Below are 22,500 nucleotides of genomic sequence, written 5' to 3' on the forward strand. Positions count from 1 at the left end.
CCCTCCCCCTCCCCTGACCTTCCTCTCAAGCAGAAGAAGCCTTTGTGCATTTTTGTAGACGTCACATATGTGAATACATTACACCGGTAAACGCTTAATTTCCGCATGTTTTAGACTCTACGTTTGCGAAGTACAAGCTCCAGCTTATGTAATACTTCTAAAAATCTGTATCTTGTCACCTCTACTTGATTTAGAAATTACACGCGGCTGAAGTCTCTCTCTCTCTCTCTCTCTCTCTCTCTCTCTCTCTCTCTCTCTCTCTCTCTCTTTCCCTCCCTTCATTTTTCACAACCCTTCTCTCTCTCTCTCTTTCTCCTTTCTTCCCTCCCTTCATTTCTCCCAACCCTTCTCTCTCTCTCTCTCTCTCTCTCTCTCTCTCTCTTTCTCCTTCCTTCCCTCCCTTCATTTCTCCCAACCCATCTCTCTCTCTCTCTCTCTCTCTCTCTCTCCCTCCTTCCATCCCTTTATTTCTCCCAACCCTTCTCTCTCTCTCCCTCTCTCCCTCCCTTTATTTCTCCCAACCCTTCTCTCTCTCGCTCTTTCTCCTTCCTTCCCTCCATTCATTTCTCCCAACCCATCTCTCTCTCTCTCTCTCCCCCCCTCTTTCCATCCCTTTATTTCTCCCAACCCTTCTCTCTCTCTCTCTCTCTCTCTCTCTCCCTCCTCCCTCCTCCCTCCAAGCCAAACGCCCCTTGCACAAGTTGCACGCCGAACGCGCGCTGCCAACCCCCAGACAAACCCATATCAAACCACAAAAGGAAATGAATGGACCGAACGCTACATAAAACCCATTATTTAAGGTAAGCGGAAATCCCTCGATCTCAAGCCAGGGGATTAAGTAGTCACATAATGTCGTCATTCATCATGGTCGTACACAGGTTATTCATTAAGTTGATCCACACAGCAGCGGGAGATCTAATTGCTTGTTAGTCCAAGAGGAGATCGCTATCGTGTGGGGGGAGGGGGGGGGAGTGCGTATGGTGCGCGTGTAAGGATGTGCGTGTATGGGTGTGTGTGTGTGTGTGTATGTGCTTATGTGTGCATGCGCGGTATTGAGAGATTGATGGAGAGAGCATGGTAGAGAGGGGGGGAGTAAGAAGAAGAAGAAGAAGAAAAATAAGAAGAGAGATAGATATAGACAGATCGAGGTAGATAGATAGATAGAGGGGTAGGAGAAGTAGAAGGATAAGGATATATAAACATACTCCTGTATAGATAAAAAGAGAGATAAAGAAAGAGAATGAGATAGAGACAGAGAGCAAAGGACATATACATTTAAAATACAGAAAGAAAAGGAAAAGAGAGAGGCAGAGAGGCAGAGAGGAAAAGATCAAAGAAGACAAGAGGACCCAGTGTTACCAGCGTCTCCCTCACCTGAGATTTAAAGTCTGGGAAAAAAAAGTCTATTCAACTTTGATAATCTAGATTAATGCGTCCATTGAGGCAGTCCTCAGTAAAGCCCATATATATCTTCGAGGTCCCCTCCCCCCCCATCTGCCGACACTCGCCATGTTGTTCCGTGCGGTCGCTTTGTTGCCTCTGTTTAAAGCGACCTCATGCACAATAACGCCGGTGATATACGACTTTCGCGGGAACCTCTACGATCTCGCGGGTTGCGTATAAATTACGAAGTGACTGGCCTATACGCATGCGCTTATTTACACTGGCGCCCGAAACAAGGGTTGGTGTACAGGAAGTCTATGATCTACGGTTAACCTCTTTGCCGTTGTGACGAATTCACGGTTTTGATGCTGCTGGTGCGTGTTGTCTTCGCATCCTTAAATGACCAGGTTTTAATTAGTGGCAATTAGATATGATATACTAGCTTTATCTCCGACCAAGGGACATACTAATACAATGCATACCCATTTCTACGGCTGTTCTTCTTCTTCTTCTTGTTTCCTCCCCATCTCCACCTCCGTAAACATGTTTTGGTATTTCCCACGATCCCTACGTAATAAAGGGGTATTAACTTGGCGTTTATAGTCGGAAAACATCTTGCACTGTTTTATTTGCGGATTTTGGAGATGGTACAACATGACTAGAAATTTTCCCTTATTCCCCTGTTCTCCCTCTCCCCTTAACCGTATGTGAGTACTCTTAAATACATACCATTTTCCTGTATGTGCGAATTAGTCGGGCGAAAGGATATCATTTACCCGTAAGTTCTGTTCGGTGCTTCGAACTCGGTTCTCGAATCACTCACTCACGCCCTTTATCTTTACATAGATCATAAATTCAACATATTATTATTACACGAGTCGAAGTCAGGAATACGTCTCGAATGGTATGAATCATAACCCTTTTCCTACTCCCTAATCCCTTTACCATAACCTCTTCCCCTTCCCTCCTTCGTCCCTCCCCCCCTCCGCCCCCCGCCCCCTCCTTCGTCCCTCCCCCTCCCCCCATCCTTCGTCCCTCCTTCCGCCCCCCGCCCTCCCTCCTTCGTCCCTCCCGCCCCCCCGCCCTCCCTCCTTCGTCCCTCCCGCCCCCCGTCCCCCTCCGTCGTCCCTCCCGCATCCCGCCCCCCGTCCCCTCCTTCGTCCCCGCCCCCCGTCCCCCTCATTCGTCTCTCCCTCTCCTTCGTCCCTCCCGCCCCCCGTCCCCTCCTTCGTCCCTCCCCCCTCCGTCCCTCCGCCCGCCCTCCTTCCTTCGTCCCTCCCGCCCCCCGTCCCCTATCCTTCGTCCCTCCCGCCCCCCGTCCCCTCCTTCGTCCCTCCCGCCCCCCGTCCCCTCTCCTTCGTCCCTCCCGTCCCCCCCACCCCCTATCCTTCATCCCTCCTGCCCCCCGCCCCCTATCCTTCGTCCCTCCCGCCCCCCGCCCCCCCTCCTTCGTCCCCCCAAATCGATGACGTGGATCCGAATCATAACGAAGAAACGACGACGACGACAAGAAGAATTCTGGGTCATTTCGATGGAGTAAACAAATGCGTGTCCCTGGCTGACCACATCCTTTCTCTTCCCCCCGCTGTGATTTCTCTTCCGTAGAGGGGTTTTCTCGCTCTCTCTCTCTCTCTCTCTCTCTCTCTCTCTCTCTCTCTCTCTCTCTCTCTCTCTCTCTCTCTGTGCGTGCGTGTGTATGTGTGTGTGTGTGTATCTCTATCTCTCTCTCTCTGTGTGTGTGTGTGCGTCTCTCTCTCTCTATCTATCTATCTCTTTCTCTCTCTCTCTGTGTGTGTGTGTGTGTGTGTGTGTGTGTGTGTGTGTGTGTGTGTGTGTGTGTGTGTGTGTGTGTGTGTGTGTGTGTGTGTGTGCTCTAATGATATGCACACTCGGCAATGTTTTTCACTTATTTGCGACCGTTTCTCGCGATTTCTCGGGTGCGGATGGCGGCGGTGGGCGGCGGTGGGCGGTGCTGTGTTCTACTGTCGTCCGTATCATAGACGGTTATGAATGCAGATGGTGCAAATTGATTGAAGATTGATTTGATTTAAGATTGTGATTATTTGAGTGTCATTTTTTTATTGGGTTATCGGAAATGTTCTTGTATTTTGTATAAGCGCCACCGTTGGCATGAAAAGATTCTCACAAAGGTGTTGATTCCAAGTCTCTTTATTCAATGCGACCCTTTTATTATTCACTTTATCTTTCATTCTCCTGCCTTGTTTAATTCCCTTATCTTCCATTCCTTTTCCTACTTTCTCTGTCTTTCCTCTCCTCCTCCTCTTTCTTCACCACCACCTCCTCTTCCTATTCCTCCTCCTCCCCCTCTTCCTCTACCACTACCACCACCTCCCCTCTTCCTCCATCTCCTCCACCACTACCACCTCCTCCCCTTCCTCCTCCTCCCCCCCACCACCACCACCTTCCTCTTCCTCCCCCACTACCACCACCCCCTCCTCCTCCTCCTCCTCCTCCTCCCCTTCCTCCTCCTCCTCCCCTCCACCTCCTCCACCCTCCTCTCAGGCCCAACAATTAACGTGAGTAGCCAAGCTCAGTGTCCGTGGGAATTTCTATCTCATCTGCATATTTACAAATGACCATTGTCGAGGCGGCGGTGTGCTGAGTGTCTCCAAGATGCCGGCTGTTCCACCAGGATAGCGAGACTTGAGAGAAAGAAGGAGGGAAGTGGAGAGAAAAGCGAAAGAAAATGTAGAGGAAGTTAAAGAAGGGGCGATGGAATGGTTAGTCTTGGCTTCTTGTGACACGTGCGCTGTAATTATGCGCTTTGTGTGTATGTACGTTGTTCTATCCACATGGGGGCTTCTCGCTGAATTACATTGAAGAAAAGAGCAACGAAAACCAAAAACAAATACAACAAAAACAAAAAACAAATGCAGTTGCGCCAAAAATCAGTCCGTAACATCGGCGCTCATTCCGAGAAAAAACAAAAAACAAATACAGTCGACATAAAAACATCTTTATGTACACAATGCTTAAAATTCAATAAGACTCATCCATCCTTCGTGGTTAATGAGGTAGGGACTAATAGCCTCATCAACACCTGACCTGACCCAGCGTGACTCCGCCCCCTTGACCCCCTCATTAAGACGCAGGTTCTAACCGCTATCTCGCCAGTCATCACACCCATTCAGAGAAGACAATACCCCAATGAAGCGTAATTAGTCTGCCTAATGACACGGATGGGCAAATGGTGGGTGGGGTAGAGGGGGGGGAGGGGGTGTAGATGGGTAAGGGATATGAGTAGGGGGGTGAGGGGGAGGGGTGAGAGTGAGAGGTTTAATTGATGTAACTTATATTTTTTTCCCTCGGGTTCATAAGGACTCTCCAGGTTATTGGCATAATTATATATGAATTTCGACTTTATATAACCGTCTGTCTCGGCATTCTGTGTTGCATATCAATATCTCCCTCGGGTGCAGCGAGACCGAATGGGGGGGGGGACTTATAACTTCTAACTGATTCTAGAAACGTTTCAATAAATCGAACTCCTAGGGTTCACTTATAACTTGTAACTGATTCTAGAAACGTTTGCATAATTCTAACTCCTAGGGGGCACATATAACTTATAACTAATAACTATTTCTCGAAACGTTTGAATAATTCAAACTCCTAGAGGGCACTTAAACCTCATAACTAATAACTATTTCTCGAAACGTTTGAATAATAACTCTAACTCCTAACTTGGTCCAATATATATATATATATATTTTTTCTAGCTTCGGGCTCGTTCCTAACCATGATGCACTGCCAAGCTAAAATGCAACGACGACTCAGCGTCTGCAAATTTGTCAAGAATGAAATACACGGAGGCCAACTCGTTCCATAAATCATGGTAAAGAGAACGCGAAAGGAAAAGACAAATGGAAATAAAGAAAAACACGATGAGAAATAAAAAGAAAATACCCAAGGAAGATTATATGTGTGTATGTATATATATATATATATATATATATATATATATATATATATATATATATATATATGTATGTATATATGTATATGTATGTACATAATATATATAAATACATATATAAATATACATACATATATACATACATACATTCATACATACATACATACATACATATACATACATACATATATATATATATATATATATATATATATATATATATATATATATATATATATATATATATATATATACACACACATACACACACACACACACACACACACATATATATATATATATATATATATATATATATATATATATATATATATATATATATATATCTCATATATATGCTACAGACTATGAAAAGGAACACAAAGCCGATAAAAAAGAAACGAGAATCACGTATCAAACAAAGTGAAAAGGAGAACAGCCAACGGCAACAACAAAAACGAAAACAAAAGCAACAACAACAACAACAACCTTTAATGCATGCACGAGGTGCTTCTGATGACCGTGTAGTTAATAGGGAAGTCTTCAGCGCGGTCTCCCCCCGAATGCATTACAACAGCGGTAGCTATTGATGTTAATGATAATTAGTGTGGTGATTGACAAGTCGAAAAAACGGCGCTATTATGCTGAATAGACTACCTCTTTTTGCTACGCTACTGGGCTCCCGGTAAGAACTTTTTGCTCATATATTCTTGCGTGGTGATTTTTACAGTACGACGTTTTTATAGCTTAAATGGCTCATTTGTCTTTGTTCCTTTCATTCTTCCTCTTTCGTGATATATTCCGTATCTTTTCTCCTTCGCTGTGGATGTTTGTTTCCTGTTTGAATAATAAGCATACAGTTCCGCCGTGGGTTGGTCGAGTCAAGGGAACAGCCAAGTCTTTACGATCCGCATAATCTAAATAATTAGTTTTCTATGCTTCTTTCCTGCTCTATATCTGCCAAGCTTTGATCTTTCTTAGTTATTATATGTTTTTTTTTTAATTTATATCCATGGAGTTTTAATTTAATGAAGGCTTGTCTCTCCTCAATACGAATCCGCGCGAATTTGTGATGATCCGGAAAACTAAATGATGACGCAACGATGACGTAATGAAGTAAACATCACAACGCAGCGATGACGTAAGAAAGTGTATATATATATAGACACGTCATCACCCGCAGCGCATCGTTCGAAACCCTTGCACTAAACACTTCCCCGAGTTCGTAAATGAAATCCTAACTCTACGCAAGCATTCGGATGAAAAAAAAAACCCTATTGCTTAAGACGGGAGTGCGACGTTCATGTGCTTTGAGTACAAATAGTCTGTCAGTCGAGCATTTTTAGGATAATTAGTTTTTCCGGAAGCGCGCACCGTGAGGCAGCTGCTGCACGCACGCACGCACGCAAACGAACACACACACAAACAAACACACACACACTACTCCTACCCATATCCTACGCGCGCTTTCCATGCAACAGAACTTCCAGATCTTGCAACTGTTCGCTTGAAGAATGATTGACAGCCGCCTTACGGTAATTCTTCCTCGAATACCGCGCAAGACTCGGCCTTTTGATTAATTTTCCTTCGCGCGGGAAATTTGCTCACCCCACAAAGCGGTACATGAAGGAATAACGATGGTTCACTGGGATGAATCTCACGGGAAAAAAAAGGAGGAGGAGATGGAGGAGGAGGAAGAGGAGGAAGAGGAGGAGTGGGAGGAGGAGGAGGGGGAGGAAAAGGAGGAGGAGGAGGGGGAGGAAGAGGAGGAGGAAGAGGAGGAGTGGGAGGGGAGGAGGAGGAGGAGGAGGGGGAAGAGGAGGGGGGGGAGGGAGGGGGAGGAGGAGGGGAGGGGGAGGAGGAGGGGGAGGAGGAGGAGGAGTGGGAGGAGGAAGAGGAGGAGGAGGAGGAGGAGGAGGAGGAGGAGGGAGGGAGGAGGAGTGAGAGGAGGAGGAGGATGAGTGGGAGAAGAAGGAGGAGTGGGAGGAGGAGGAGGAGGAGGAGGAGGAGGGAGGAGGAGGAGGAGGAGGAAGGAGGAGGAGGGAGGAGGAGGAAGGAGGAGGAGTGAGGTGGAGGAGGAGGAGGAGGAGGAGGAGGAGAGGAGGAGGAGGAGGAGGAGGAGTGGAGAGGTGGAGAGGAGGAGGAGGAGGAGGAGGAGGAGGAGGAGGAGGAGGAGGAGGAGGAGGAGGAGGAGGAGGAGGAGGGAGGAGGAAGAGGAGGAGGAGGAGGGGGAGAGGGAGTGGGGGGGAGAAGGAGGAGGAGGAGGAGGGGGAGAGGGAGGAGGGAGGAGGAGGAGGAGAGGAGGAGTGGGAGAAGGAGGAGGGGGAGGAGGAGGAGGAGGAGGAGGCAGTTGGAGGAAAAGAAAAAGAATAAAAGACAAATAAAAAGAAAATGGAGAGGAAGGAACGAAAGATGACGGAAAATAAAAGAGTAGAAGAAAAAGAAGACGAAGAAGAAAAAACACACAAAGAAAACAAAGAAGAAAAATAAAAAGAATAAGATAAAAACCGAAAAAGAAAAAGAAAGAACGAATAAAAAGCCCACACGCACAACCAAGCATTCCTAATTTCATATTTTCTAATCTAGCTTCCCATAATAACGAGAGGTATCATTAAGCATCTGGAGGTAAACCAAAGAATAACTTGATAGCGAAGTCTTCTCTCAGACTGCACAGTTTCCCGCCACCCGGAACACGCTCCGCTCTCTTCTTCTTTTTTTTCTCTCTCTCTCTTTCGTTTTTTTTGCGCCTTTCGCTTTTTTTCTTTTCGATTTTTTTTTCTTGTCTCGGTTTCGCTTTTCTTAAAAAAAAAAAAAAATACGTTCTTTTTCTTCTTCATTTTCTTTGTGTGTTTTTTCTTCTTCGTCTTCTTTTTCTTCTACTCTTTTTTTTCCTTCATCTTCCATTCCTTAATCTCCATTTTCTCCCTTTTTTCGTTTTTTTTTCGTTTTTTTTTCATCTCGTTTTTTTTTTCTTTTCGTGTTTTTCTTCTTCTGGCTTTTTTTTTATTCATTTTTTCCTCCTCGTTTACTTTTTTTATAATGGAACTTCCTCTTCCTTCTTTTTTTCTTTTCTTTTCTTCTTGTCTCATCCGAGATTTTCTTTCTTATCGTCTAAGATGTAATACCAACGTGTTTTTTTATATATTATTATTATTCCCGCGCGACCATCTAAACGGTGTATTACATATTTTTTTTTCATTCTACATTTTATGGCCTTTTTGTGTCGTTTTTTTTTCTTGCTTCCGTAATGGATATTATTACTAGATCATGAATAAAGCTCTAAATGGGGAGTTAAAAAAAGGGGTTATTACTTCTTCCGCTATCTCTCAAAACACTTTTAACGTTCAAATATAATCATCTTTTATACCCATGATTTCCAGTATAAGTATATTCGTAAAACCAGTCAATATTTTTGTTTTAAATTTTTTTACATATATTATTTTTTCGTTTTGAACTTTTTACATGTTTTTTCGTTTTAAACTTTTTACATATTTTATTTTTTCGTTTTAAACTTTTTACATATTTCTTTCATTTTAAAGTCAATATTTTTGTTTATTTTTTTTTTTACATATATTATTTTTTCGTCTTAAACTTTTTACATACAGGTATTTCTTTCGTTTTAAACTTTTTAAACGGATTTCGTTTTACACTTTTACAATACTTCCCTTTACATTTTAAACTTTCTTTGTTTTAAAATTACTCCTTCGTTTACATGAGTCCCTCCCACGCATTTTCTTTTTTACGCCCGAAATTACTTTTTTTTCTATTTTCTTCGTCTTTGTACACAAAAGTCGTAAAAAATAGCCGGGGGGAATGTCACTTATTTGCAAATCGAGGACTAGTGGGCACGACAGACAGGAAATATCCTAATAAACTCATTATGTGTGTTGGTTATGTGTGTCTGGGAGTGTGTGTGTGTATATGTGTAGGTGTGTGTGTGTGAGGGGGGGGGGGGGTGTATGTGTATGCGTGTGTGTTTGTGTGTGTGTGTGTGTGTGTGTGTGTGTGTGTGTGTGTGTGTGTGTGTGTGTGTGTGTGTGTGTGTGTGTGTGTGTGTGTGTGTGTGTGTGTGTCCATGCCTTCTTGTGTGTATCCGTGAATATACATGAACGCATTCTATGCCTTCTTATATGTATGTATCTATGTACGCTTTCCCAGTCTATCTACCCGTAACTGTATGTGTTCACGAAGCTTAGTGAGTGAAAGCGTGCGTGCGTGCATGAGAGCACACGTATTGCACATTCACATCCCATACAAGCAGCGAATGAATGAGCGAATGAAGACAAAATAAGCGAGGATGCTAACTCGACAAACGTGTGTATATATGTGTGTGTGTGTGCATAGAATAACAACACAGTCTAGTATAGCTGTGGCTGTTTTTTTTTTCTTTTTTTTTCTTTTTTTCTTAAATCTTCAAATGATAATTATCTCCTGTCGCCTGTAATTACGTCGCTGCTTCTGACGCAGTTTGCCCAGCCAGTGTTTACTTACCACACCACAGGCAAAAAAAAAAAAAAAAAAAAAAAAAAAAAAAAAAAAAAAAAAAAAAAAAAAAAAAAGTATGAACATATAAATACTATCTGACCAATCCATTTGTCAAATGCCCAGCAATTATCCAGAGAAAATTAGCTTTCTAAATGACACCGTCCCGTAGAAGAGGGCAATTTCAGGTCACTATGAATTAGCATAAATATTATTCCAATTCTCAAGACAATTAGCCGATCGGGAAGTCAGCTTCTTGACCGCTGAATACCATACGTAACATTTAAGTCTACGATAATAAGTAAAAAGTAAACCCCAATAACAGATGTACTGATGGGAAATGAAGAGACAATCTTACTTCTAACCATAAACAAACACAATACACCAAACATAAAAAAATAACAAAAAAATACAAACACTATATACACACACGCATGTACACCCCCACCCACCTCCTCCACACCCACACACCCACACACCCACGTAGCACTATATGTCTACCGCTATTATACACGTCATACGACAGAAAGTGAGAAGCTAATTACGATGACATATGTCTAAGAATACAGGCACCCATTCTTCCAAAGTGCGGCTTGGCGGCGAGAGGTTAAGTTCATTCATAAAGCTTGTATATGTTCATGGTTTGTGTGGTGTGTTCGTGGTCTGCGTATAAAAGCTTTGTGTGGTAAGTGTGTGTCTGTGCGCCTATTGTTTGTGTGGTGTCTACCCGAGGGTCTAGATCTTCAGACCGTGGTTTTCTTGTGGTCTCGCTCCAAGCCGGGCTTCGTCGCCGCCTTCTGCCGCCGCACAGGTGGCGCTGGCTTCGTCTTTGCGTCACGTGTTTACAACTTGTTTGGGGAACGATCGCCATGTAAGTCCTTTTTCTTTCGTCACGTGTTGGTATCTTGCTGGAGAACGATAGGGTTGTACTTCTTTGTAAATAAGTCGTCCTTTTATCTCATCGTTGCATGCAAGAAGTGTCATAGAGCTTGTCAAAGGGGCAAACTTACCACCCCGAATCGGTGACAAGTTTACCTTAGTCTCTAGTTCGCGTTAGGGTTAAACAGCGTGATGAGGCAGGACAAAGTCGCGGCTAAAATAACGATAATAATAATAACAACAACGATAATGATAATAATAATAATAGTAATAACTAAAAGTGATTTTGGTTCCCGGGTTAGTTTCCCCGAAGATACGTTAAGGACAAGCAGAAAATACACACTGAAGATACACACATTGATTAACCTAACAGACAAGCATTATCCATCAAGTATGTGTCCAGTTTGGTTCACAGCGGCGTCGAGTCGTACCTCCTGGCGATGGATAATTACGGATAAGGAATTAGTGTCAAGGTAGGTAATAGGCACCGGAATTGAGTGTGTGAAAGGGGGTGGGGTGGGGGTGGGGAGGGGGAGGGGGGAGCTGGCGGCATTTTTGGGAGGACGTTTTCGAAAATATTTCTTCTTGTATTTTTTTTCCTTTCTTATTTTCTCGTATATCATTCGCAATAATAATAATTAAAAAAAAAAGAGAAACAGAAAATAAATACTATTTAGAAAATAATTATAAAAAAAATGTACAATATAATTTCTCATCTTCCGTTCTCATCATTTCTATGTATATTTGCGACATGAAAAATACGAAAAAAAACGAAATGGATCTTTGAACTTATAAAATCCTCTTTGAAACTCACTTCAATTTTAATCCTACAAATTTGAACAATTATATAACCTAGACACTAGCGCAGACACACAGACAAGTGCATACGTTATTATGCCCTGCATTTAGTTATACTCACGACAGTTGGTAAATGTTAGTGATGAAAGAGCATAATCAGCATTAAAAGTGAAAATTGCTTAAATAACTTTGACATTTATGTTACTACATATACAAATAGTTCTTATTCTTATAATCAGCATTATTATTTCTATTATCATCATTATCATTTTTATCATTATTGCAGTTTATCACCATAATCACTGTCATTACAACTATAACTATTATCATCATCATTATCATCATCGTTAACAATGACATTAGTGTTATCATAATCCTAATAATGGAACTGATAATATATATACCAATGCTAACAATTATGATAACCACTAATGAGAATGACAATAACAATAATGATATACACAACAATAATAATGACAATGATAATAGTAATGATGAATTTATGATAATTGTCAAGGTAATTACGACCAATTTCGTACAAATATAACATACGTGATGCACATGAAAAAAAAAATATTGACCATAAAGTAATGATAACGATAATCAAGTTCCTTTCGTCATAAGATGATCATCTCAAAAATCACCACTACAGTAACAAACAACATCACAAGTGCCAAATCACTAACATTAACAACAACAGCAATTAAGATCCACCTTGCACAAGAGCGGTTGCAAAGTCAAAGCAACCGATGCAATTTACAATAGTTGTTCAATCCGAAGTGAAGGCAACTCGAGAAAGAACAGCAATTTCCACACAAGACACGAAAATAACTACAAAAGGAGCGACAGGCAACAGTGCATGCAACAAACAAACAAACAAACAGGGAAGGCTAGTTAGTCCTAAGAAGAGTAAGAGAAGAAGAACCAGAATGAGTAAGACCAATGGATGGTCGCATACCTTGTGTCGCGGGGCCAGTATGAGGAACTTTGAAGGCTATACTAGGAGGTATTGAGTCGCTCTTCCGTCTAAGCTCGAGCTCCCGGAGGTGGTCGCTGAAGCGGGTGTCAAGGAAGGGCCGCTGGCCCAGGGCGAAGGCTCGGAACTGTTGTTGGCCTGAGGGGCAGAGGGAGAGGGTCAGTTCTGCAGGGAGGAGAAGAGGCGAAATTTTAGTCCCTCGGGCATCCCAGGTTGTGTCTAAGGTCTTCCTACTACAGTGCGCCGGTGGCTGGCTGACTGCCTGGCTCGCTCCTGAAGGCGGGGCTACGCCACCGGCTGGCTACATGCTCTAACACCTACGTCGGGTGTGTGAAGCGACCCCCCCCCTCCCCCCGCGCCAGAAGGGTTTTTTTGGGCGGGGTAGGGGGGGGGGAGCGCTTTCGAAAGGCCAGGAAACCCTTCTCAAGTGTGACAAAAGGTTTGATCTAAGTGAGAAGGATGCGATGCCCCTAGAAGAAAATCCTAAACCTCACACCAACCCCGAAGACCTAATAAGGGCATGTCGACGGGGCAGGGCACAGTCCTAGCGTGTATCTCAAGGCAATAATCATAATCAGATCTTCCTACCACAGGCTCCGTGTCGGTCGCGCCTCAGGCTACCTATATTCATAAATCTTGGAGCCATCGTGGACTCACTCGGCAGTCAGATCTGGAGGCAAAGGAAGCTAACATGCATAATGGGAAGTCACTTCGAACTGGAAGCACTAGGACACCAAGAGATAAAAAACGAATGCTCACCCTAAGAACAGAGGGCATCACTGGGAGAACAACGCGATGTGTTTGCTACGGGGCATTGTAAGGGCATGGTGATTTGATAAAAGGGTACTGCGTGCAAGCGCGTGCACACAAAAACACAAACACATACATACACACACACACACACACACGTACACACACACACACACACACACACGCACACACACACATACACACTTGTATATATATATATATATATATATATATATATATATATATATATATATATATATATATATATATATATACATACACTCACAAGGAAATTCAAATACAAATATCGGTATATCAAGTCATCACACGTCATGCTAAAGACGCAGAGCGATTATAACGATGAACGAAAATAAGAAAACGTTTATATATATATATATATATATATATATATATATATATATATATATATATATATATATATATATATATATATATATACACTCACACACACATACACACATACACACACACACATATACGCACTGCAACTAAACGTATTTGCAACAGGCAGGAAGCACCAAGATTGACAGTTGAAGATAAAACAAAAGATAAGCGACGCTAGAATGCAAAGATAAAACTAAAGCCAACATAAAATAACACGCGATAAGCAACCCCCCCAAAAAAAAGAAGAAGAAAAAAAAAGAAAAAAGAAAAAAGAAAAAAAAGGTGTATTTATCATGAGGGAAAATCGGACGCGTCATGATAAACATCGTCAGGTTTTCAACTTTTCTCGACTCATTCTTTTCGCTCCGTATTTTTTCTTGTAGTTTTCTTGCTCTCTTACTCTCTTTCTCTCTGTTTCCATCTCTCATTTTCACTTATTTTTGGTGTGTCTCTCTCTCTTTCTTTCTTTCACTCATTATATTTTTCTCTTTCTCTCTCTTTCTCTCACTCATTATCTCTCTCTCTTCCTCTATCTCTCTTTCTCTCACTCATTATCTTTCTCTCTTCCTCTCTCTTTCTCTCACTCATTATCTCTCTCTCTTCCTCTCGCTTAATTACTCTCTCTCTTAATCATTTACTCGCCCGCTCACTCACTTTCTCACTCTAGTTATCTATCTACCTACTTATCTATCTATCTACCTACCTACCTACCTATATTTCTACCTATCTATCTATCTATCTACCTACCTATCTGTCTATCTACTTATCTCTCTACCTATCTATCTATCCTACCTATTACCTACTTATCTATCTATCAATCTATCTACCTACTAATCTATCTATCAACCTATCTACCTATCTATCTACCTACATTTCTATAAATCTCGCCCCATCGCGCCGAATTCCCGGCAAGTGGACCAGTGGACCGCGCGCACGAGGCAGCGACGAGGCCCTCCGCCTTGCGTAATAACAGGAAGCCTAAAGTCGAATCGTCAGGGATACAAAGACCAGCTGGACGAACAGGCCACCTTTCCCGCGCGTCTAAACAGCCCTTAGGGACGGCGTGATGTCAGGGTAAAACGTGCACGAGGCGGCGATTACCAAGCCTTGTCTGGAGATTTATTGATTTTCGGCCTCTTGTTGAAGGGGCGTCACGTGGCGGCTGATGGGCACGCCCTGTTGCGTTCGGCTGATGACTGGGTTTTCTTGGGGTGGACAGATATACACGCGTACATGCACATACACATACACAGACATACACACATACACATACAAAAATACAAACACAAACACACACACACACATACACACACACACATATACATATATATATATATATATATATATATATATATATATATATATATATATATATATATATATATATATATATATATACATATACACACACGTTTATATAATGTCTGTTTTGTATGAAAGTCATAAACCACCTTGAAAAGTTCTGTTACGAAGACATCCATTTGGCTGTCAACATTTTTACTAAGATGGTCCATATCTTTTGTTTTGCCTTATCAAATTATAATTGAAATTTAATTCAAACATTCAAGCTATGAGCGTATACTTGAAAACTAGAAAATTGCTTAATCAAGTGTCGATAATCATTACTCCAAAATCAACCGTCTTTCCCGCCTAAATACGCCCTTGTCCGAAACGTCGACTTCTGGCCTGGAGACGACCCGCGTTGTCCGATTCCCTGGGCTCAAGCGAACAACTCAATCACCTGCTGTTGCTTCGCGCTCATTATATTCAAGGCGTTTCACACTGGAGGTTTTAATGACAACCGCTATTTTCGCACAATAGCGGGAATTTATCCCTACGATAATTCTTGTCAAAATGTTGAATATAATCACACATTCGGATATTCTTTTTTTCTTTTTTTTTATCTTCAGACATCTCACTCGTTTCACACACGCATTCGGAAAGTCTAGAAGCTGTTTACTCGTATATGCATTTACGCGTTAATACCTCACGTGGTAACTGCCAGAACGGAGGGAATTGTTCCGTCAGTAATCAAGCTGTCACGTCAGGTTGACACTTGACATGCAATCGTGATCCTAGAAGAACACTTACTCAGGTACGCTCCGTCGAGGCCGACCTTCAACGGATCATCCTCAAAAGTACTTCTATGTTTTTGAAGGCTGTCATTTTCTTCTTTCTTTCTTTCTCTCTCTCTCTATCTATTTCTCTCTCTCTCTCTCTCTCTCTCTCTCTCTCTCTCTCTCTCTCTCTTTCTCTCTCTCTCTCTCTCTCTGTTTCTTTCTCTCTCTGTATCCCTGTCTCTCTCTCTCTTCGTGTCTCTAGCTTCCTCTGTTCTTGCCTGCTTATCTTTCTCTCTATTTGTCTGTCTCTATCTGTTTGGCTCTCCTCTCTTTCTCTCTCTCTCTCTCTCTCTCTCTCTCTCTCTCTCTCTCTCTCTCTCTCTGCGACCCGAACCCAGATAAACATGGCAGGGGAAAAATAGAGGAAATTTCCCTAACGAGCTTGCGAGTCCTCTTGGCATACCAGCATGTCTCAGGATAAAGATCTGGGAACATCTTGCACTTTATGGCAACTGGTTTCCATGCAGATAATACAAATTGTGATAATTCAAAGATGGCTATCACGGTCAAGAAAGAAGGAAACACAGACATCCCTTTAGTAACTAGAGTAGGAAACCTTGTTTTTTTTGTTTTTGTTTTCGCTCTTCGCGCCAATGAGAAGACGGGAGGAAGGGAAATTGCCCCCCCCCCCCAACACCCCCACCCTCACCCTCACCCCCACCCCCTATTCTTTCCCTGATTTCCCCTCCGCTGAAGACTTAAGTAAAAAGAGAATATATGGCCCTAGTTGATAATAGCACACACAGCATAATTCTCTCCAAACATAAAGTTAACGGTAAAACTTCACCATTATCTCCAATGGAGGAGTGAACGTCCCCTCCTCCCTACCCCCTACCCCCCACCACCCTCCGCTCCCTAAAATACGTAGGTTCAAGTTAGCCTAAGAGTATACACTTATGCCTGTTAATGAATATACTCAAGCCGGTAACTCTCATGCGAAACTTGCATCACCGTTCTCAACATTTCCATCACACGCGTGCGTTTTGCCGTTTTACGAGAGAGTCTGGACGGACTGACTGACATATGCTACGAGGACGTCTGGCGGTGTCTCGCGCGCTCGCTGGCTCCGGTTCGCATCACCGCACGAGACTAATGGATGGAAAACATTTGCATGTATGGCGGGCTGCGATGTGCAGCTTTATAACCGTGTTGCGTGGTGATGGGCGGGGAGGATGGAAGTACGTACACGCACGCACTCACGCACGCACGCAGAAACAAATACAAACACATGGATACACATTGATGCAAATAAGCATATGTTTACTTGCATATATATATATATATATATATATATATATATATATATATATATATATATATACATATATATACATATATATACAAAGAAATACAATTACATCCATGAAAACACTTTGAAACCGAAAAGCCAACCATCTACCAAATGATTCCTTATCACAAACATTAATTCTTTCTCGCTTTAGTAGTGAAGTATTTTCTTCCTCCTTCAACCAAACACGCACGGGAGCAACACAATTAAACGTCATTATTGCATCTCAGGACGAACCTCATCGTGCCTTCATTAACGTCAACAAATCGCTCATTAATCTCTCATTAATCTCATAATCGGAACGGCGCTTTATTCCGCCGACGTCGCGCTCTCTCTCTCTCTCTTTCTCTCTCTCTCTCTCTCTTTTTCTCTATCTCTCTCTCTCTCTCTCTCTCTCTCTATCTTTCTTTCTCTTTCTCTCTTTCTATCTCTCTCTCTCTTACTCTTTCTCTATGTCTCTCTCTCTCTCTCTCTCTCTCTCTCTCTCTCTCTCTCTCTCTCTCTCTCTCTCTTTCTCTCTCCTCTCTCTCTCTCTCTCTCTTTCTCTCTCTCTCTCTCTCTCTCTCTCTCTCTCTCTCTCTCTCCCCCCCCCCCCCCCCGTCGTTCCGTCCTTTCCCGGAATACGGCGACGGCGACGGCGAGACGCGACGGAGCGACCGACTTCCGTTGCTTTCTCTCTCGTTTTCTCTCTCTCACGCGCCGCGCCGCATCTCGTTCCGTTCGCTCGTTACGAGTGCCAGTCATCACGGGGCCTGGACTCTGACGTCTCTGGATCGGCCCGTCGGGATATGGCCCGTCGGGATGTCTAGTCTAGGGCTTTACACAGTTCAGTCTCCGGTTCCGGTGTCGACGACGGCGGGTCGGGGGGGGGGGGGGAGAGAGGGAGAGAGAGAGAGAGAGAGAGAGAGAGAGAGAGAGAGAGAGAGAGAGAGAGAGAGAGAGAGAGAGAGAGAGAGAGAGAGAGAGAGAGAGAGAGAGAGAGAGAGAGAGAGAAAGAGAGAGGTGTGAACAGCGCCGCGCCGCTCGTGATTTCCGACCGCGGCGATCGGCGAGTCGGCGATGTCTGCGGCGGTCAAGACAGCGTCGCCGAGCTGTCACCGGCGTTGTAATCTTCACACATTCCGAGGTCGACATTGAAGAGCGAGGAGGAGGAGGAGGGGGTAGGGGCGGGGGAGGAGGAGGAGGAGGAACGGGGTGGGGGAAGGAAGAGGGTGGGGGGAGGGGGAGGGGAGGGGAGGGGAGGAGGAAGAAGAGGAAGAGGGTGGGGGAGGGGGGAGGAAAAGGAGAAGGAGGAGGGGGCGGAGAAAGAGGAGAAGGAGTTGGAAGAAGATGAGGAGGAGGAGGAAGAAGAAAAAGAAGAGGAAAAGGAGGAGGAGGAAGAGGAAGAGGAACAGCAGCAGGGTGAGGAGGTGGAGAAGGAATAAGAAAAAAAAAACCGCCCACAATAAAACACTCATGGAAAACTTGAGAGAGAGAGAAAGATAAAAAAAAAAACGAATAAAAAAAAAAGAGTAAATTCGATGATTTGGGGAAGTAATATTTAATTCCAGTCGGGTGATGATACCCTCCGTGCAAAGGCAAGTGTGACCTCGAGACCCTTCCCTTTTTTTTTCTTTCTCTCTCTCTCTCTCTCTTTTTCTCCTTTTTTTGCCCCCGCGAGAAATGGCAACAAAAAGGTGTATTCGTGACACCAACCCTTGCATTAATGGTCATGATCAGCACTGCCGTTTACGCGAGGTTCTGGATAATGACAGAGGAGAGCACTTGGGAGCGTATCACAACTAAATTCGAATTACAGATCAAAATCCGTTTAAGGGGCGGTTTTTTTTTTAGGGGAGAGGGGGGTATTGGTATAGGGGGAGGGGGTAGGAGGAGGAGGCTATTGGCAGGAGGGGGGGGGGTATGGGCAGGGAGAGAGGGGGTAGGAGGAGGCTATTGGCAGGGGGGGAGAGGGGGCAGAAAGAGGGTATTGGCAGGGAGTGTGTGTGTGCGTGTGTGTGGGGGGTGAGAGGGGTCATATGATACGTCCTTCCTTTGTTTTTGTTCCGACATCGGGATCAGCTGGCTGGCTACCTGGGCTGGGATTATGACACGAATAACGACGTAAAACCACTCATACCTGTAATCAACTACACATTCTATATAAAAAAGGAAAAAAAAAATCAAGGAAAAGAAAAAAAGGAAGAAAGAAAAGAAAAAAAAAAACGGATGCGTAAAGTGAAATTCGTAAACGGTTTAACACTTTTTTCTTGTCTGAATAAAGAGATATACAAAAAAAATCAGTTTAAAAAAGAAAAAAGAGAATAAAAACACAAACTATCAATTAATTCCCAGAACAAGATAAGCCACATGTCAAACAGCGGTTATTGATCACTTCTTCTTGCAACATCAACATTCATCTCAACACCAAACGAAGCCAATGCGGTTAAAATAATCCAATAGGAATTACAAGAAAGAATCCCAAACTATGCGAATCCTAAAAAGTCCTAACTCGGGCAGCTAATAATAATAATAATAATGATAATGATAACGATACTACTACTACTAATAAAAGTAATAATAATAATAATAACAATATTATTAATAATCCGAACCAGCTGGTATTTTAACCGCCCTTTATAATATATATGGGAAGGTGTCGACAGCACTAAGATCCGATAGCTTTTGTTTTTGGAAGGGTTCTCGAAACCACTAAACCACAGTATTAATACAACAGTGAAAAGAACTTAAACACACAAAAATACTATACACGGAACAAAGTCTGGTGAAGTGGAGAAAAAGGAAGGAAAGTAGAGAGGTGTTCGTGTTTATGACAAAAAGGAAATAATATAATATCGTATATAGTGTTTTTTTTTCTCTATTTTCTTTTCCTTCTTTCTCTTCTTTCATCTCTCTCTTTTTCTCTCTCCTCCTCCCGCCCCCTCTCTCTCTTTCCTTCCCTTCCTCCCTTTTCTCTCTCCTTCTCTCCCTCCCTTTTCTCTCTCTCCTTCCCTTCCTCCCTTATCTCTCTCCTTCCCTTACTCCCTTTTCTCTCTGCTTCTCTCCCTCTGTCCTTCCTACTCTCCCTCCCTTTTCTCTCTCTCCTTCCCTCCCTCCCTTTTCTCTCTCTCTCTCCCCTTCTTCCCTTATCTCTCTCCTTCTCTCCCTCTGTCCTTCCTACTCTCCCTCCCTTTTCTCTCTGCTTCTCTCCCTCCCTTCCTCCCTTATCTCTTTCCCTTCCTCCCATATCTCTCCCTCTGTCCTTCCTACTCTCCCTCCCTTTTCTCCCTTTCTCCCTCTCTCATCTCCACGATCGGCGAAGCATCCATTCCTCTCGACGCGTCGAATGATAATCCTAACATCGACTTTAATTAATCTGACAAGCTGACGATGCAAAAGCCCCGGTGTCGATCAGATCGGCCAGGGTTCGACCGGGTGTCACGTATATGACACTCGACCGATGATCACTCAAGGCAAAGATTGTGTGAGATTTTTTTTATATTTTTTTTACATATATTTTTTTATCTCTTCCTCTGTCCTTCCTTTAGCTTTATTTATTTATTTGATTTATATATTTTTTCTATCTCTTCCTCTGTCCTTTCTTTACCTTTATTCATATATATTTTTTTTATTCCATACGAGTATTTTGAAGAGGTAGTAAAATCGTAGATTAGTTCTGATTACGGTATGCAGATTCGGTAAAGACAAAGCAAAAATACTTAGATTTCTTTTAGGGCCTGAATTATTTAATTGATATTGATATTAGTAATAGTAATGATCGTGAACTAGTAATAATGATTGTGTAATAGCAATAGTGGTAGTAGCAAAACTAGTAATAGCGGTTGGTAATAGTAATGACGACAATGATAATGATAATGATTATAATAACGATAAAAACGATAATAATCATAATAATGATAATAACGATAATAATAATAATAATGATAACAAATAATATAATGATAAAAATAATCAACAAATAGACTTGTCATGATGATGATAATGATGATAATAATAATAATAAAATATCAACAATAAAAATAATGTTAATGATACCAAACAAAATGACGATAATAACACAAACAACAGAAACAATAACGAAAAGCCCAGAACAGAAAACGAAGAAAGGACAAGAAAAGAAGACAATATGAATCTCTCTAACTACGACAACGAACAGCAATAAAAATAATGACAATAAATGTAGTGGGACATCAAATATAACGAACTAATTATGATAATAAGTCCAAAAACAGTAAAACCCGCTGGCTAATCAAATAAGCAACAGAGGACACCAAGGGGGGGGGGGGGAAATAAAAGAACAACAAAGCTCTCGACAACCTTAATAATAAAGATACTGCATCGTAATGACAGCCATAAAGATGATTTTAAAAACCGCCCACGTCTCTCTATCGCCTTATTTACAAAGTCAGTTTCCCCCTGACGCTCGGAGCATGGGAAAATTGGGGAAAACGCCGGGAATGAAAACTTTGACCATTAACCCCAAAGTTCTCGGTCTATCACGGAGACGTGGTGGTGGAGGCGAAGGAGGAGGTGGTGGAGGTGGAGGTGGTGGAGGGGGAGGAGGAGGTGGAGGTGGTGGAGGTGGTTGAGGTGGAGGTGGAGATGGTGGAGGTGGAGGCGAAGGAGGTGGTGGAGGAGGTGGAGGCGAAGATGGAGGAAGTGGAGGCGAAGGAGGTGGAGGTGGAGGAGGATAAGGTTTAGGAGGTGGTGGAGGTGGAGGTGGAGGAGGCGAAGGAGGTAACGGAGGCGAAGGAGGAGGTGGAGGAGGTGGTGGAGGAGGCGCAGGAGGCGGAGACGAAGAAGGAGGCGAAGGCGATGGAGGTGGAGGCGAAAGAGGTAGAGGAGGCGGAGACGAAGAAGGAGGCACAGGAGGCGGAGGAGGCGAAGAAGGAGGCGGCGCTGTTTGTCTCCGTGTGAACTGTCTCGATCCCGAAGTCTCGGGCTTCCCCACGTGACAAATGGCGGGCGATTTTCCCTTCGGTGGCACAGCGTGATCGGTGTGACTCCCTGTCCAGCGGCCAGTGGCTCTAGCTCTCTCCCTCTCTTTCTCTGCGTCTCTCTTATTCTCTCTCTCTCTCTCTCTCTCTGCGCCTTTCTCATTCTCTCTCTCTCTCTCTCTCTCCTCTCTCTTTTCTCTCTTTCTCTCCCCCTCCCTGTCTCTCTCTCTCTCTCCCTCACTCACGCCCATCTCTCTCTTCCCCCCCTCTCTCTCTCTATCTATCTCCCTCTCTCTCTCCCTCACCCACTCACGCCCATCTCTCTCTTCCCCCCTCTCCCTCTCTATCTAGCTCCCTCCCTCTCCCTCTCTCTCCCTCCCTCCCTCTCCCTCTCCCTCTCCCTCCCTCTCTCCCTCTCTCTCCACCTCCAGCCTCTCCGACTGTATTGTCACTTCCGCCGCCTAACGGTGAGAAGCAGTCTCGCCTCACTTCTTTTCCCTCGCGTCCCCGAGTGCAAACCCTTTTGTAATTCCAATTTATGTCTACTT

General features: G+C 43.4%; 1 protein-coding gene across 6 annotated transcripts in view; it reads right to left on the bottom strand.

The window, feature by feature from the left end:
• LOC122250011 (uncharacterized) overlaps window positions 1-22,500 on the bottom strand; it is a 199,324-nt gene that overhangs the window by 20,426 nt on the left and 156,398 nt on the right. For 2 of the 6 annotated variants that reach the window (XM_086537564.1, XM_086537563.1), the window contains exon 3: window positions 12,435-12,590. The exons of 2 other annotated variants lie outside the window; for them this stretch is intronic. In XM_086537564.1, the coding sequence (XP_086393690.1) occupies window positions 12,435-12,590 (156 nt within the window). Of the gene's footprint in view, window positions 1-12,434; window positions 12,618-22,500 lie in introns of all 6 variants that reach the window. 2 more of the 6 variants (XM_086537562.1, XM_086537561.1) reach the window with 1 other exon arrangement.

This window comes from Penaeus japonicus, unplaced genomic scaffold (assembly GCF_977035675.1).
Source record: "Penaeus japonicus unplaced genomic scaffold, GWHDUDI00000001_assembly GWHDUDI00000006, whole genome shotgun sequence".
NCBI lineage: Eukaryota > Metazoa > Arthropoda > Malacostraca > Decapoda > Penaeidae > Penaeus > Penaeus japonicus.